This window comes from Salvelinus sp. IW2-2015, linkage group LG3 (assembly GCF_002910315.2).
Source record: "Salvelinus sp. IW2-2015 linkage group LG3, ASM291031v2, whole genome shotgun sequence".
In the NCBI taxonomy this organism is placed as follows: domain Eukaryota; kingdom Metazoa; phylum Chordata; class Actinopteri; order Salmoniformes; family Salmonidae; genus Salvelinus; species Salvelinus sp. IW2-2015.
The window spans coordinates 506,978-522,763 of record NC_036840.1 but is presented as its reverse complement, the minus strand read 5'-3'; the positions used below and the strand labels follow the sequence as shown (position 1 = coordinate 522,763).

Here is a 15,786-nt window from a genome sequence, read left to right as displayed (position 1 = left end):
GCAGTGTGAACAGACAACAACACAGAGTTACACATGGAGTAAACAATAAACAAGTCAATAACATGGTAGCAAATGCAAATAGTTATCTCCGTCCTATTGGAAAATGTGTAGAATTGCAGTAAATAAGCTTTGAAACTGCAACGTTTTCTGAAAATTATGACTAGAATGTTAAAAAGGCCATATAATTACAAAAAAAGATTGGTATTGGTCAATATTGAGCCAGCTCCGAACAGCTCTTCTTTCAGCATGATTGTGTTAAATAGACATGGGAGGGGACCTCAGACTGGTGTCTGCCTGGGGCCTCCAAATCATTAAGAATGCCCCTGCATGGCCCTTAGCTATGTGTAAAATTCCCACATTACCTTGCATAAGGGTAGACTATGTCTTTGTTGCACCATTCAGGATTATTGTAAGGAAAATATAGAAACGCTATTGATAATCAATTCTTGATATTGGGCACTTAAACTACAGTGCCTTCAGAAAGTATTCGCATCCCTTGACTTTTTCTGTCAACAATCTAAACAAAATACTCTGTACTGTAAAAGTGCAAGAAAAATCTAACATTTCAACAAAAAAAAAAAATTAACCTTTATTTAACTAGGCAAGTCAGTGAAGAACAAATTGTTATTCACAATGACGGCCTACTCTGGCCAAATCCGGATGACGCTGGGCCAATTGTGCACCACCCTATGGCACTCCCAATCACGGCCGCATGTGATCCAGCCTGGATTTGAACTTGCACTGAGAGGCAGTGCCTTAGACCGCTGCGCCACTTGGGAATCTTCATAAAATAAGTATTCAACCCCCTGAGTCAATACATGTTAGAATCACTTTTAGCAGCAATAACAGCTGTGAGTCTTTCTGGGTACGTCTCTAAGAGCTTTCCACACCTGGATCTTGTGCAACCTTTGCCAATTATTATTTTTAAAATTCTTCAAGCTCTGTCAAATTGGTTGTTGATCATTGCTAGGCAACCATTTTTAGGTATTGCCATAGATTTTCAAGCAGATTTAAGTCAAAACTGTAACTTGGCCACTCAGGAACATTCACTGTCTTCTTGGTAAGCAACTCATCTCCCAGTGTCTGGTGGAAAGCAGACAACCAGATTTTGCTCTAGGATTTTGCCTGTGCTTAGCTCCATTACGTTTATTCTTTATCCCCAAAAACTCAGCAGTCCTTAACGATTACAAGCATAACCATAACATGATGCAGCCACCACTATGCTTGACAGAGTGGTACTCAGGAATGTGTTGTATTGGATTTGCCCCAAACATAACACTTTGTATTCAGGACTAAAAGATACTTTGCCACATTTTTTGCAGTATTACTTTAGTGCTTTGTTGCAAACAGGATGTATGTTTGGGAATATTTTTATTCTGTACAGGCTTCCTTTTCACTATGTCAATTACGTTAGTATTGTGGAATAACTACAATGTTGTTGATCCATCCTCAGCTTTATCCTATCACAGCCATTAAACTCTGTAACTGTTTTAAAGTCACCATTGGCCTAATGGTGAAATCACTAAGCAGTGTCCTTCCTCTCCGTCAACTGAGTTAGGAAGGACGCCTGGATCTTTGTAGTGACTGGGTGTATTGATACACCATCCAAAGTGTAATTAATAACTTCACCATGCTCAAAGGGATATTCAATGTCTGCTTTTTTAAGTGTTTACCCATCCACCAATAGGTGCCCTTCTTTGCGAGGCATTGGAAAACCTCCCTGGTCTTTGGTTGAATCTGTGCTCGACTGAGGGACCTTACAGATAACTGTATGTGTGGGGTACAGAGATGAGGTAGTCATTAAAAAATCATATTAAACACTATTATTGCACACAGAGGGAGTCAATGCAAATGATTATGTGACTTGTTAAAGCAAATGTTTACTCTGCCAAAACAAAGGGTTTGAATACTTATTGACTCAACTTTTCAGCTTTTCATTTTAAACCTTTCGAAAAACATAATTCCACTTTGACATGATGGGGTATTGTGTGTAGGCCAGTGACAAAAATATTAGTTTAATACATTTTAAACTCAGGCTGTAACACAACAAAATGTGGAAAAAAGTCAAGGGGTGTGAATACTTTCTGAAGGCACTGTATGTAAATTGGTGAAATGTAATTTGCTCAATGCCAAATAAACTAAATGTTAGGCTACCTCCCTTTTTGTGTGTATTTTTTTGCAGTGGTGTAAAGTACTTAAGTAAAAATACTTTAAAGTATTACTTAAGTTGTTTTTTTGAATATCTGTGCTTTACTTTACTATTCATATGTTTGACAACTTTTACTTTTACTTCACTATATTCCTAAAGAAAACGGTGTACTTTTTACTCCATACATTTACCCTGACACCCAAAAGTGCTCGTTACATTTCCAATGCTTAGCAGGACAGGAGAATGGTCCAATTCACACACTTATCAAGAGAACATCCCTGGTCATCCCTATTGCCTCTGATCTGACGGACTCACTAAACACAAATGCTTTATTTTTAAATGATGTCTGAGTGTTGGAGTGTGCCCCTGGCTATCTATAAATAAATCAAAACAAGAGAATTGTGCCGTCTGGTTGGCTTGAGATAAGGAATAAGAAATTATTCATACTTTTACTTTTAACATATTTTAGCAATTACATTTACTTTTGATACTTATGTAACAGTTTAACTTTAGTCCATCCCCTCGACAGGGCGCGAACCAGGGACCCTCTGCACACAGACAACAGTCACCCAAGAAGCATCGTTACCCATCGCTCCACAAAAGCCGCGGCCCTTGCAGAGCAAGGGGAACCACTACTTCAAGGTCACAGAGCAAGTGACGTCACCGGTTGAAAGGCTATTAGCGCGCACCACCGCTAACTAGATAGCCATTTCACATCCGTTACACTTACGTATATTTAAAAACAAATACCTTAAGACTTTTACTCAAGTAGTATTTTAATGGGTGACTTTCACTTTTACTTGTCATTTTCTATTAAGGTATCTTTACTTTTACTCAAGTATGATATTTGAGTACATTTTCCTCCAAAGATTTTTTTTTTTCTTTGCATGAATGAAGTGCGCTCATAACTGTGTTTTACTCTATTTGAGATTTTTCTGTGTCATCCTCATTTATTCTTATTAATACTAATTAGCCTTTACAAACTTGAAATATCGCACCGTTTTTCATGTTTCCTCAAACGGTCTATTGGGGAACGTTGAAATCAGAGGGCCAGGGCCTACTCATCATTGAACCGGCGGCACGTTGTAATATTTTCTGGCGTCAGCCGTCTACGTGGCTGGCTGACGCATTTTGTTCTTTTTCCCAAATTCCAAGGAGCGTTCAAGTGATCGATTCCTTTACGGGATATGTAGACTTGTTTCTGTGAATTGGCAAGTAAAATACTTTTATTTAAGGTTTATTTGATTGTCTGAAATATCAAAATATTCTAAATTATATTCACATTTGAACTAATGCATTTAACTTGAATTTGGATGGAGTTTCTTGCGCTAGTCTGCTGCGAAACTTCTAGAGCTGTGGGCCATTGTCGCTTGCAGTCGCAGCCGCTACTTTGAATCAATTCCTTTTCAAGTAGGCCTAGTAGGCAAAAGGAAGCTGCAAGCCGAAACGTTGTTGCAGGCTACAAAAATGCCAAGTAATGAAGTGAAGCAAAGGAAGAAGACCACGGCTCAGAAACAAAATGACGAACCGGTTGAAACGTCAAAGTACACTTCCGAAGATGAAGCAAAAAAAGCAAAAGCTACCGAAGGAAATAGCTTGGCTGAACCTACAAGCTCCTCGCCGTCCTCCCTGGATGTGAAAACGATAACTTGTCTACTGTCACTGATAGTCTGCATAGTGCTTACATGGTAAGTAAAAGTAAGCCTATTCATTTGCATAGGGCATAAGCCAAATATTTACTTATAAAGGCCCTTGTGCTTATGGATAATTCCTATTTACTTTAATCTCTGCCAAACAATAGGAAACTAATCATTTTATGTTTGAGTTGGCCTATTCATGACGTTATTTCTCCCCTTACATTACAGGGTGGTATTGCAGCAGAATGCAAGATTCTTTGACATGGAAGAAAAGTACAAACTACTGTCTGGGAAGACTGCAAGTCTCCTTGAAATGGAGGAGGACGTCATCAAGGTGTCCAAGAAGGTATGTTTTGTTTCTATTCGAATTGTCTATCCATATCTCTCTCGTGAAGAACAAGACACAAAAACATTATGCAGAGACTATGCTTTGTTATGTGTGTTTATGTTATTGTGTGTATTGGTACTGTCATTGTCTTGCTTGTCACATTATGTAGGCCCCTCCCCTTATTATTAGCCCCTGCAGACATGTCTGCATTATTCATGAACTTTATTGCAGCAGTTATTCTTGCATCTTGGATTGTATAGCCTATCCAGTTGAATTGAATTCTGCGATCAAATCACATTGTCTTCCTTAGAATTGCTATTCGCATCTTTTGACTGAATGTGTGCATGTAATGGCATGGATTTGTACTGAGAATACTGAGGATCCCAGAGCCCTCCCCAGAAACAGCCCTCCCTGTTTTGTGTTGCGGCTGCAGCTCGCCGCCTCTGAGGACGACCTGCAGGGGGCTCTCTCCACCTTCTCCCTGGCGACGCGCCTCGAACGTGACCTCTCCTCGCTCCATGCCGTCGTCKTGGCGATGCAGGARGACGAGAACTCRGCCTCTCGCGATCTKCAGACAGTCAACYCCCGCTTCRTGAACGTGACTGAGACGTGGCAGACGGGCCTGGCCTCGGTGACCTCRGACCTGGSCTCTCTGAAGACYGAGTCACGTGAGGCGCACGCCGGCGCCACGGACCGGGTGAACGAGGCCGAGCAGAGGGCCCGGGCGCTGGACGAGAGGCTGGAGGAGCTGGAGGACAGCACCCGGCGGAACACACGCGCCCTGGGCCGCACCGAGGACGAGGATGCCAAGCGGTCCCAGGACCAGCTGGACTGGAACACCAAGCAGCTCCACAAACTGGAGGACCAAGTRCGGAGCCTGCTCCGAGTAGATACCGAGTTAGTCGCCCAGCTAGAGGAGCACATCCCCCGGGCCCAGCAGTGCGAGGCACACCTCCCGGATGTGGAGGAGGCAGTGCGATCCATTCTGAGGCTGGGGGGGGACCTGGGGGCGGCGGAGCGAAGGCTAGAGGAGCTCACCCTGCAGGTGTTTGGGACGGAGGACAGCATGCTTAAAGCCCTAACGGAGATCCTGGACATCAAGCAGGCTCTGGACGCTCTCCAGGCCCACAACAGCATCCTCAAGATGAGGAATGAGTTGGCCGTTGTCAAGGAGACGCTGGGACAGCTCAGCAGGGGGGAGGAGCAACAGGACAACCAGGATAATTCTGGGACTCCGGATAGGGAAGGGGAGAGGGAGGGGTGAAAGGTCAAGGACCCAGAGTAGGATGAGCCACCCCAGCCGGTGCATAATGATGACCTCAGTGTGTGATGTCAATTTTAAACCATGGGAAGGAGTGGTCCTGTTATTCCATTTGTTTTAAAACTGCTGTTAAATCCTCACATAGTTAAACCATTGCTACGTTTTGTGATTTGTGCATTTTAACTTGCTATTGATAAAGTTTAGCAATACGTTTCATCAATAGGTTTTAAGTTCTTGTCTCACAAACATACTACTATCTCATATGGGCACCAATCAATGTTATCTGCACTGGCTGCTGAAAGTCAGCAACTGAATGTAGCGTTTGCACCCAAACACTGCTCCTGTAATCTGTAAAGAATATTATTGTTGCCTTGTAAGTGTCTGAAAGGAGAACAATTGTGACCGGTACTCCAATATCATCAGGTACTCAAATGTTGAGTTTGTATACATTTTTTTATACACATTTTATATTCGAATGAGTTTGACAGTTATGCCAGTATTGCATTTCTAATAAATGTGCCTTATTAGTGTTTCTCTGAATCTTTTAAATGTTTAAATTTGGTTAAATCTGTTGTTAAAAAATAAATTAAAAAAAGGCTTCTCCTAGCTTGCATCTCTAGTAAATTAAAAGCAGTCTCAAATATCTTGGTGTTGTTACCCATTTATTTGCTGTATTTATTTTCACTAAACATCAGCTTTCTGTGTAACTTATGGACAGTCTCCCTGCATGTTTTTCAATGAATCCTATCTACCGGTCTATGACTGCATGATCTAGCTGCTCAGTTTTTTCCTATGTAAAGCTCTTTTCTAAAATGGCCGCCCTGTTCTGTCTTTCCACCTGTTTCCTGGCGCAGTGCGAGGGTSTCCAGAGCCTGTTGGAGCATCTAGAGAGGCAGCCTGGTGGTCTCCTGCCCAACTTGGAGGCCCTGGAACGGGATGTAAGCCAGCTGAAGGACTGGGCATCCGGCCTAACGGAGAAACGCGGCCTGCTCCAGGACAGCGTGGCAGCACTGACCGAGGCTGTGGGACAAATCGAGGGACGGACCTCTGCCATCAATAAGGATGTCAACACTAAGGTTTTAAAATATTATTTAAGCCATCTAGATGCTCTTACTACTTTGGTAACCAGGATGTAATAACTCAGGCAATTACACAGGAACTGCAGATAAGATTCCTGAAACAATCACTGTATTGTAATAAACTGGAAATAGTATGTTTTAAAGTAGTTACATAGTACAGTACTATGTAGTTACATGTAATAACACCAAGAACTTTATATTCCAAGTACGTAAAGGTTGAAGTCTCTCAAAACCAGAGGCAACTTGTTGAACAGAATCGTAGCATTAGAATAGAAAGACAGTTAATGTAAAGCTTTGCCCATGAATCATCTTCCTCCTCTCCTCTTCCTCCATCTCCTAGGTGGCGTCGGTGCGGACAGACGTGCGTCGGATGGATGGGCTCCGGTCGGAGGTGGAGTCTCTCCTGGAGAAGGTACGGGAGCTGGAGGAGAGGGCCGCCCAGGCTGAACGCAGCATGGTCAAACGTATCGGCGACCTGCTGGCCGGCAGCATCGACCGCATCCAGGGCCTCAAGGGCGCCACGGAGCGCAACGCCCAAGCCCTGGAGCAGCTCAAACGCCGCCTACCTGAGCTGTTCGCCAACGACCGGCAGATCTCGGAGCGCCTGAGGGAGCTGGAAAGCGGCCGTGCCCGATTGGTCCGCACGGTGACCTTCGCCGGCGACCTCAAGCCCAAGGTGGCGGCCATCAAGCGGGACTTCGGGGCGCTGGCTCCGCAGGTGGATGAGCTGACCCTGAGGATCGGCCGTCTGGCCGAGGATCTGACCAGGAGGGAGGAGGACATCGCAGAGCTACGGCAGACGTTCGCTAACCTCAGCGCTGTGGAGGATGACCTAGGAGTTGTGACACAGCAGTTGAGTCAGATAGTTGAGCCTGAGATGCCCGTATTGGGAGGAGAGATGCTTCTGCAGAAAGTCAACGTGAGTGAAGCKCTCCCTCAGACACTGGAAGGAGAGCTGTGAAGGAGTGCTTTTCTATGTGCTATAGATCTACAGAGTAAATGGCAAACTTTCAGCTTGTCACCAATCATTCCCTTACAATAACTTGCACATTTTTGTAAATCTCAAATAGAGTTTGCTGATCTCTCTACACCCATGGTCGACCCCACCTAGCCCTTACAATAGGTATGTCTGGATTCCTCCCCAGAGATCTTGATTAATGTAAGCAATATAATGGAAACCACAGAAGAACAGGTTACTCCCCCTATAATGTACATTCCGGTATACTTTCCATTGACTGTATACCTATACAGATCTTTAGGGAGTCGAGAGGTAAGTCCTAGGGGTTAGGTTGAGACTAACTGGGCCTTTTGTCTAGAATGCTGTCTAACGTATGTTGCTTTACAAATTGTATCCTTGAATGAACCTGTCCTATGAGTAGGTTGGCGTTTATTGCGATGAATCTTGTCCTGGAGGCAGAGCTGAGCAATTTCCACTAGAAGGGCCAATGGCAAAGTCAAAATTAATGAAAACAAAAATGTGCTTGTTGGTCATAATTTAAGTTTAGGGTTAGGGATAAGGTTAGTAGTGTGGTTTAGGTTAGGTTTAAAATCAGATTTTATGGCTGCGCCAGCTAGTGGCTACCCTGCAGAGCTGCCTCCAGTACATGAGTCATCCCAGTAAATGCCAACCTGCGTCCTAGGAGGCTGTAATGTTTTATTTTATTTTAAATGGCATCAATCATGGTGACTGAAGTCTTGCTGGTCCACAGTTTTGGAATGTGAGCAGTCTCTTGAACAGTTTCCCCCTTTTCAGTTGTCAGTCTGGCCAGTGGTGGGGTTGTAACAACACTGCTTGACCCCTGTGTGACCTGCACACGGGTATGTATTCTCAGGCTAAGGGGCCTGTTCAGGAGGAATGTTATGCTACAATATGATTCTGTACAATAGGGAATGATGATGTCAGCGCTATACATTCTACCTGCAATGTTCTCTATAGTTCACAGTGRTGAATACATGCCCTGGGGTTCCACATGGCTAGCTAGTCCTGCTAGTTTTTYCATATCTCTGCCATCAATCAAATCGAAATGAGTCTGTGGTTTAAAGGTATAGGGACCTAAAATAGAATACTGAACGCTGCAGCCCGCAAGGCAATGTAGCTTTGCCTGTGTTTACACCAGGGTGTGCAATCTGTCACCAGGAGTTTATTCAATGGGGCTGACTGCAGAGCAATGCAGGTAGAAATGTGTGGCATAGAGCTGTGATTGATGTCAGAGAGTTGTTTCTGTTTTGTGTTTAACATTTTTATCTGCAACATTGCTGATGTTGCACTCCTCTGATAAAAAAAACAACCTTGGTCTTATTCAGTGGGTTACCATATGTTCCAATGGAAATATATTGTGTAGAACAGACATCACGATCATGTAGGATAGGGAAGCATGCTAATCTATTGATTTCTAGGGCTACTCCGCTGAGTAAGCCTCCAGGTGTTTTACAGGAAATGTACTTCTGAAGGAGGAAATATGTATCGGCGCTGAACAATGAGCTGACGACCTGAGCTGAAGGCCAATCTCCAACCCGAGAGCCAATCACAACTTGTTTAACATGCACATTGGCATGTAATCTCCAAAGATAAAGTTGAACCTACACATACCTGGAATTGCTCAATGACATTAGGACGCAGATTGCAGCTGGTCTTTGGGTAAAGAGTGTGGACACCATACCACTGTTTTAACTAAAGCTAATTACATGTACAGATCACACCACATCTATTTACAGTAGCCATTCCTTCAAACTGTCACAACCCCATTGTTGTGGTGTTAGGACACTGCAGAGATCGTGTTTTTTGTTTGTTTTAAAGCCTTGGATATATTGTTCTTCGTGTAAGGGATGTGCTTAATAAATTATGTCAATTTGAAGTTTGTGTGTACTCTGTATTCCCTATACATGTTTATGCATTTCCTTGTACATGTTGATGCAATGGCACCTGTTGAATGGAAGTGTGTGTGTTTGTGTGTGTGTGAGGACTCAAATCAGGTTATAAGTGGCCTATCAGGAAATTATTGAATTAGCCTCAAGCAATCTCCTTCCCTCTTCAGATGAAAATTAATTACTTTCAATAAATTCTCACTTGACTGTCCCAGCAGTGTTTCCTAATTAAATATTCCAATAAGCTTTTTATGAAGCATCACATATTGTATTAAGTCCACTTATATACTCAGTCTGAAGCGCCAGGTTATATGACAAATGGCTTCCCATTCCTTGTATACGGTGAGCTCCATTAGTTTTGGGAGTGACACATTTGTTGTTGTTTTGGCTCTGTACTCCTGCACTTTGGATTTTAAATGGTATAAAGTGCAGACTGTCAGCTTTAATTTGAGGGAATTTTCACCCATATTTGGTGAACCGTTTAGAAATTACAGCACTTTTTGTTCATAGTCCCCCATTTTAGGGGACTAGATCAAGTATGTGACTACAAATTTGTTGGATGCATTTGCTGTTTGTTTTGTTTGTCAGATTATTTTGTGCCCAATAAAAATGAATGGATGCTACCATGATTACGGATAGTCCTGAGTGAATTGTGAATAATGAGTGAGAAAGTTAGAGGCATAAATATCATACTCCCCAAAAATTCCTACCTCTCACCATTACAAAAACAGGGTACTATGTACAAACAGTGCTGTAATTTCCAAACTATTCACTCAATATGGATGAAAATAAAAAATGAAAGTTGACAGTCTACACTTCAACCTCATAGTCATTATACCATTTCAAATCCAAAGTGCTGGAGTACAGAGCCAAAACAACAACAAATGTGTCACTCTCCCAAAACTTTTGTATGTAGTACACTACTTTTACTAGAGCCATATGGGCCCTGGTCAAAAGTAGTGCACTATATAGGGGATAGGGAGCCATTTGGAGCACATACCTAGAGTGAGCCTTTAAATGAACTGGGAGTGCTTTAACATTGTAGCCTGTATCCTATGAAGGATTTTCTATGATCTTTATCCAATGATCTTCTAGAAACAGACCGATCCACTCACCTTTCACCTCAATACTGACCTCCAGTGAGATTGTGAAGTGTGGTGGTGTGCAAAATGGCTACCTTGCATCTGTCACGGAGACGGTTGGAGTGAGTTAGCCCCATACAATGTACGATGAAGGTTTTATAATATACATGTAAATCAATTCAAAGCCTTGTCTACACAGAAATGTGGTGGCCCAATTACATTTTTGTAACAAAACACAATCAGTAAACCATAACACGCTCCTGAACAAGAGCTTATATTGCAAGTTGGGTTTGTGAAACCACCCGTAACAGAATCTGACTAAATGAAAAACTCAAATGAGAAAAAATACAAATAAACAAACAACAAACTACAGTGCAGTGTTGTATTAAAATTCACAGCAGTCCACGTTTCCCATTTCTTATTGACCCAACCCAGTCTACCCCTCCTGAACACTACCCCCTCCTCTTCCTTCTCTTCTTCCTACGCTCCCCTTACACCTTCTTGCTCTTCGGCTGGGGCTTTGGCCAAGGCCTCCAATGAGCTAATGGTCTTCTGTAGTGACCCCTGTAGTGCTTCGATGGCCTTCTCATGGCTCTCCAGCTTGGCAGCTTTCCCCACCAGGCCATCCACGGTGCTCTTCAGCTTCTCCAGCTCTGGTGGGGGGTGGCTGGTTGACTTGGAGACTTCCCCCAGGGCTTCCAGCTGCTGCTCCAGCCCCTCTATCTGCTGCCCCAGGCTAGAGTCCCTGGAAGCCAGATTGGTCTGAGCGTCACTCAGTGCGACCACGTTGGACTGGAGCTCCCCTATGGTGCCCTTCAGTTCCTCTAGCTCTCCCTGTAGAGTGGCCCGGGCCTGCTCGGCTGCCGTGCCCTGGGCGGCGAGCGTGCTCTCGTGGGAATCGTACTTGGCAAGAAAAGCCTCAAACTTGGAAGTCAGGTCTGTTAGCGATGCCGCCAGGGAGTCTCCGCCCTCCTCCGCCACTTTTAGTCTGACCTCCAGACCATCGGACCTCTGCTCAGCCCTGGCCGATTCCCCCCGCAGTTCCTTCTCCAGACTGTGTAGAGCTTCGGTGGCCAGCTCCAGGCTGCTCTGCAGGCTCTGGTCCTGATCTGTCAATGCCTGGATGCCTGCCTCTGCCCCCGACACCTGCTGCCGCAGGCTCCCCGCCGTCTCCTGCACCAGCAACCTCACCGCCTCCACTTCCTGCGACATCGAGGCTATTTCCTGGTTACGGGTCTGGAGCTCCGKCCCCACCGRGGCGATCTGCTCCCTCAGCGAATAYGCAGARTCATCGGTGGCCMMCTTAGTGGRGCTGAGCKCGGCGACGGTGTCGACAATGGCYGACAGTTCRTGCCTGATCAGCMCCGGGTCRTCCATGTCYTCCAGACGGYCTTTGAGGTCAGCCAGCTGACTTTGAGTCTCACCCTGGGCCTCGGTGAACTCAGTCACYCTGGCCGCGATGGAGGAACTCAACTCAGCCAGGCGCTCCTCCACCGTCTTCTCCAGGGAAGAGAAGTCCCGCTCTCTGGCCTCCTTCACCTCCTTGATYCCTTCTGACAGGTCAACCAGCAGTTCYTTCTGGAGCCTCTGAAGAGCCTCCTCRAKCCGCCGTGTCTCCGCCTCGCCCTTCCTCACCGCCCGGCTCCCCACCTCCTGCTCTGCCCGCATGGTGCCCAGTGCCGACTCCAACCCGTCTACAGCGCCCCTCACGTTGTCCACCTACACAACCACAGACAGGGAATCATACACTGAGTGTACAAAACATTAAGAACACCTGCTCTTTCCATGACATAGAGACTGACCAGGTGAATCCAGGTGAAAGCTATGAGCCCTTATCACTTGTTAAATCCACTTCAATCAGTGTAGATGAAGGGGAGGAGCCAGGTTAAAGAAGGATTTTTAATCCCTGAGACATGGATTGTGTGTGTGTGTCATTCAGAGGGTGAATGGGGAAGACAAAAGATTTAAGTGCCTTTGAACGGGGTATGGTAGTAGGTGCCAGGCGCACTGGCTTGTGTCAGGAACTGCAACGCTGCTGGGTTATTCATGCTCAACAGTTTCCTGTGTGTATCAAGAATGGTTCACCACCCAAAGGACATCCAGCCAGTTTGACACAACTGTGGGAAGCATTGGAGTCAACATGGGCCAGCATCCCTGTGGAACACTTTCGAAACCTTGCAGAGCCCATCTCCAGACAAATTTAGACTGGGGGGGGGGGGGGGGGGGTTCAATATTAGGATGGTGTTCTTAATGCTTTGTACATTCAGTGTAGGTCAACCTTTGGTCATCAATACAGATTAGGGCCTTAATGATTATTCGATTAGTCTTTAATTATTAATCTGTCAAATCCTTACAATCTGTCATATCCCTACTATAAATACTGTATGTATGCATAAATAATATAATAGCCACATTATCTAACACTATTAAATTGTATAACACAGGTTTAAAGCTGTACATCTGTATAGTCACACCTGTGTACTGGATGTACTGGAAGCACAGGTACAATACATTCCAAGAYYMTMGYAYYYGGMMGYAYYYSCRWWRCCRMYKCKYMRKWTTMSCRMYKKAAAWWMMTTTTTMSCRTMGMWYMTWWTMYAAWWYYKRTTWWWYSRTMSKYMMGAAYYKKKKYGTWAATCACATACTGTAGCTTTATACAACAATAGTTGACACAGCCTCACATAGGAAGTTTACATATAGGAGACTGCAATGCATGTTTCAGGATTTACTTGTTGAATGTGTGTTCTTCGCAAATGTTTTTCCCTGACGGGTTTCTTTACCACATTTACCTAGTTYCAGTAACTTATGAGTAGGTTACGTTGCTTTATTACATAACTCAGCTATTTCTCAGCCTGTTGGGTAGATCTAAAAAAACAACAACTGTAAGCATCCAGTTCAAACTGGTTTAGTTCAAACTGGTCTGGGAGATCTCAATTTATGCGTGACAAGTTAAGTGAAGTTACATGAAGGCTTGAAAAGAAGTGAATGAATGAAGGAAGGAATAACTGACTGAACAAATTAATTAATGCAGTAACATAGCTAGCTGGATAAAAATGTAAGATCATTTATGGGGTGCAATGTGCATACATTATATCAATGCATTCCTCAATTCTATAGAAATATAACTTCCCTTTTTATTACAAAGGATGTAGTATTTCCATTGACCTGGATTTGTTTTTGTTGCAATGTCAGTACTCTCTCTCTAGGAAAGAATAGCATAGATTGCATCTGTACTTTTCTTGTGCCAGGTCATCAAACTTTTGGAGGCGGGGGAGATGGCCCTCTTCTAGCCATTTCTTCTCTGTAGTCTATATGTTCATCCTATCTAGTTTTGGTGTGCGGTCTTATCTCGTGACCTTGTCATTAAATGGCTAGTGGTTAGTCCTATATCGATTGCATTGCTTACCTGTTGAAGAACATTCTCTACTTTGTGCGCAACCTCTGCATTCTTCCGTACGGTCTCTTCATTTCTGCTGCTGATTTGATGGACTTCTTTRAACACTTGTTGTAGATAAATWGCAGCAAAGCCCGCAGCGGCTACTAATGCGATATAACATAAAGCAGCTATAACTTTGACCCAACTCCCCGACCCCGAACCCTGGATTGAGGGGCTACCATTACTACTAGGTTTCGGACTTTTCTTCGCCACGTCATCTTGCGTGGGTGAAGCAGTCTTTTCGCTTAAATTGTTCTTGTTTCTGTGTCTCGCAGTCATGTCTGATGTGGCTTTCTACAAGGGGGTCCGAGGAAGTGTGAGGCTGGTCTCTACAGATGCTGTATACCGTCTTCACTGTACATTTAGCGTATCAGRGAGCGCGATGTGGCTTTCCGAGAACTCCGTTCGCGTTGAGGTGCAAAAAAAGGGGCGTCTCTCTTATTGTGTGACCTGACGTTCTGACTGCAAACTTGGTGGCTGTACTTGCCTTATGTCTCCAATGGCTATGGAATTATGTCATCAAGACTTCAGAAACACAGTAACTAGTTCTGATAAAGTTGAGGAAAAAACTAGGCCTATTTATTTGGAATAATAGAATTAGGCCKATTGATGTTTCATGTCTTTCAAACCCTGTTTATATAAGCCAAAATCCTGGAATAGGACAGCCTAAACATGTCTAGAAAAATAATGATCTCAGAAATCAACTGATGTAATTTGTTTCAATACTGTACCAACAGTAAAGAGGAGGGGTTGTTGGATAGTTTTTCCCCTCTCATTTGCTCCTCCCTTCATACGTGGCAACTAGAGTAGAGTTATCGTGTATGCCTCGACATCCCTTCCGAGAGTTCCCTCAAGCCAAGGCATGTTGCTATTCCAGACCAGGAAGTGTTTCGAACAACTACTCATGTAAAAATATATATAAATATATATATATATTTTTTTACCATTAATAGGCATATTTTCAATTTCTTCCATTGTGCCGAAGTCATTAGGCTATTGGCATACTATTACCTAATCAGCGTAACCTAATCACTAGCCTATGCTGTGTAGCTATGTTCCCTCCAAATCATGATGGGATTGCTGTCACCGATTGCAAACTGCAAACCTATAGAGTTGGACATTTGAATAGTTTCAATAACATTTAGCTAGCACCACAATGCAAATTAAAAAACAAATGCAAATTTTACACAAAATGGATAACAAAACGCTCTGTTTTGTATTAATCTGCAACAAAATAATTGTTTTCACGTGTTTTTAAAGGTTTGATAAAAGTTGCAGGATGATATAGTTATCTGATATTTGTACACTCCAAGCACTTTGGCCGTTGTCCAATAGAGTCTAACTGCAGACTCTCAGGCCCATCATCTCTCAGGCCCCTCTCTATACTGCCACCTACTGGTGGGACGAGTACCGGTTGGACATAATATCTCAGGCTCCCCTCCAACGCCAGGACCCCTCAGTGAGTACGGTTACATGCACACAATAAAGCGATTATTGTGGCTAGTCATATTAATATAATAGTTCAATTAAAACGTTTACATGCTTTGCAAGAATAACAATTTCCCTAATAATCCTATGTATATGGACACATCTGAAATCAGGCTACCTGATGGAGCTCTGATACATGCAGAAAATCAGCAATCACAGAGACATGTTATTTTTGAGAAGCGTATTTGATTCTTAGTTCTGTTAGGATTTAAATCTCTTTCAGTTCGGACATATAAAGTTTGTATGTGAAAAATACTTCTAAGACGCATACATTCAGCTGTTCCAAACTCACTTCATTCACGCCATAGAGAGAGCCTTGCTCGGCTGGTGCTAGCACATGCACAGATCAAATACACTACTGGAACGTCGATTAAGGTGTTTACATATCCTAACAATTTGAAAGATTGCTCAGAAAACCGGGTGTTTTAATCGGTATATGCTTACTTCAATTTTGTCCTTAC

At 43.6% G+C, this 15,786-nt stretch overlaps 2 protein-coding genes across 3 annotated transcripts; one reads left to right on the top strand and one right to left on the bottom strand.

The window, feature by feature from the left end:
- The first annotated feature begins 2,858 nt into the window (after window positions 1-2,858).
- On the top strand, window positions 2,859-9,309 carry LOC111981589 (inhibitor of nuclear factor kappa-B kinase-interacting protein). 2 transcript variants are annotated; one of them, XM_024012936.3, is made up of 4 exons: window positions 2,862-3,837; window positions 4,015-4,132; window positions 6,230-6,451; window positions 6,795-9,309. In XM_024012936.3, the coding sequence occupies exons 1-4, from the start codon at window positions 3,617-3,619 to the stop codon at window positions 7,413-7,415; spliced, it is 1,182 nt and encodes a 393-aa protein (XP_023868704.1). In that variant the 5' UTR covers window positions 2,862-3,616; the 3' UTR covers window positions 7,416-9,309. The 2 variants fall into 2 exon arrangements, with proteins under 2 accessions (XP_023868712.1, XP_023868704.1); XM_024012944.3 differs by lacking the exons at window positions 6,230-6,451; window positions 6,795-9,309 and adding an exon at window positions 4,548-5,821 and having other exon boundaries at window positions 2,859-3,837.
- Window positions 9,310-10,603: 1,294 nt separating this feature from the next.
- Window positions 10,604-14,407, bottom strand: ckap4 (cytoskeleton associated protein 4). Its single transcript, XM_023975792.3, has 2 exons — window positions 13,808-14,407; window positions 10,604-12,120 (listed from the first exon to the last, which is right to left on the bottom strand). The coding sequence occupies exons 1-2, from the start codon at window positions 14,114-14,116 to the stop codon at window positions 10,882-10,884; spliced, it is 1,548 nt and encodes a 515-aa protein (XP_023831560.1). The 5' UTR covers window positions 14,117-14,407; the 3' UTR covers window positions 10,604-10,881.
- Between the last annotated feature and the right edge of the window lie 1,379 nt (window positions 14,408-15,786).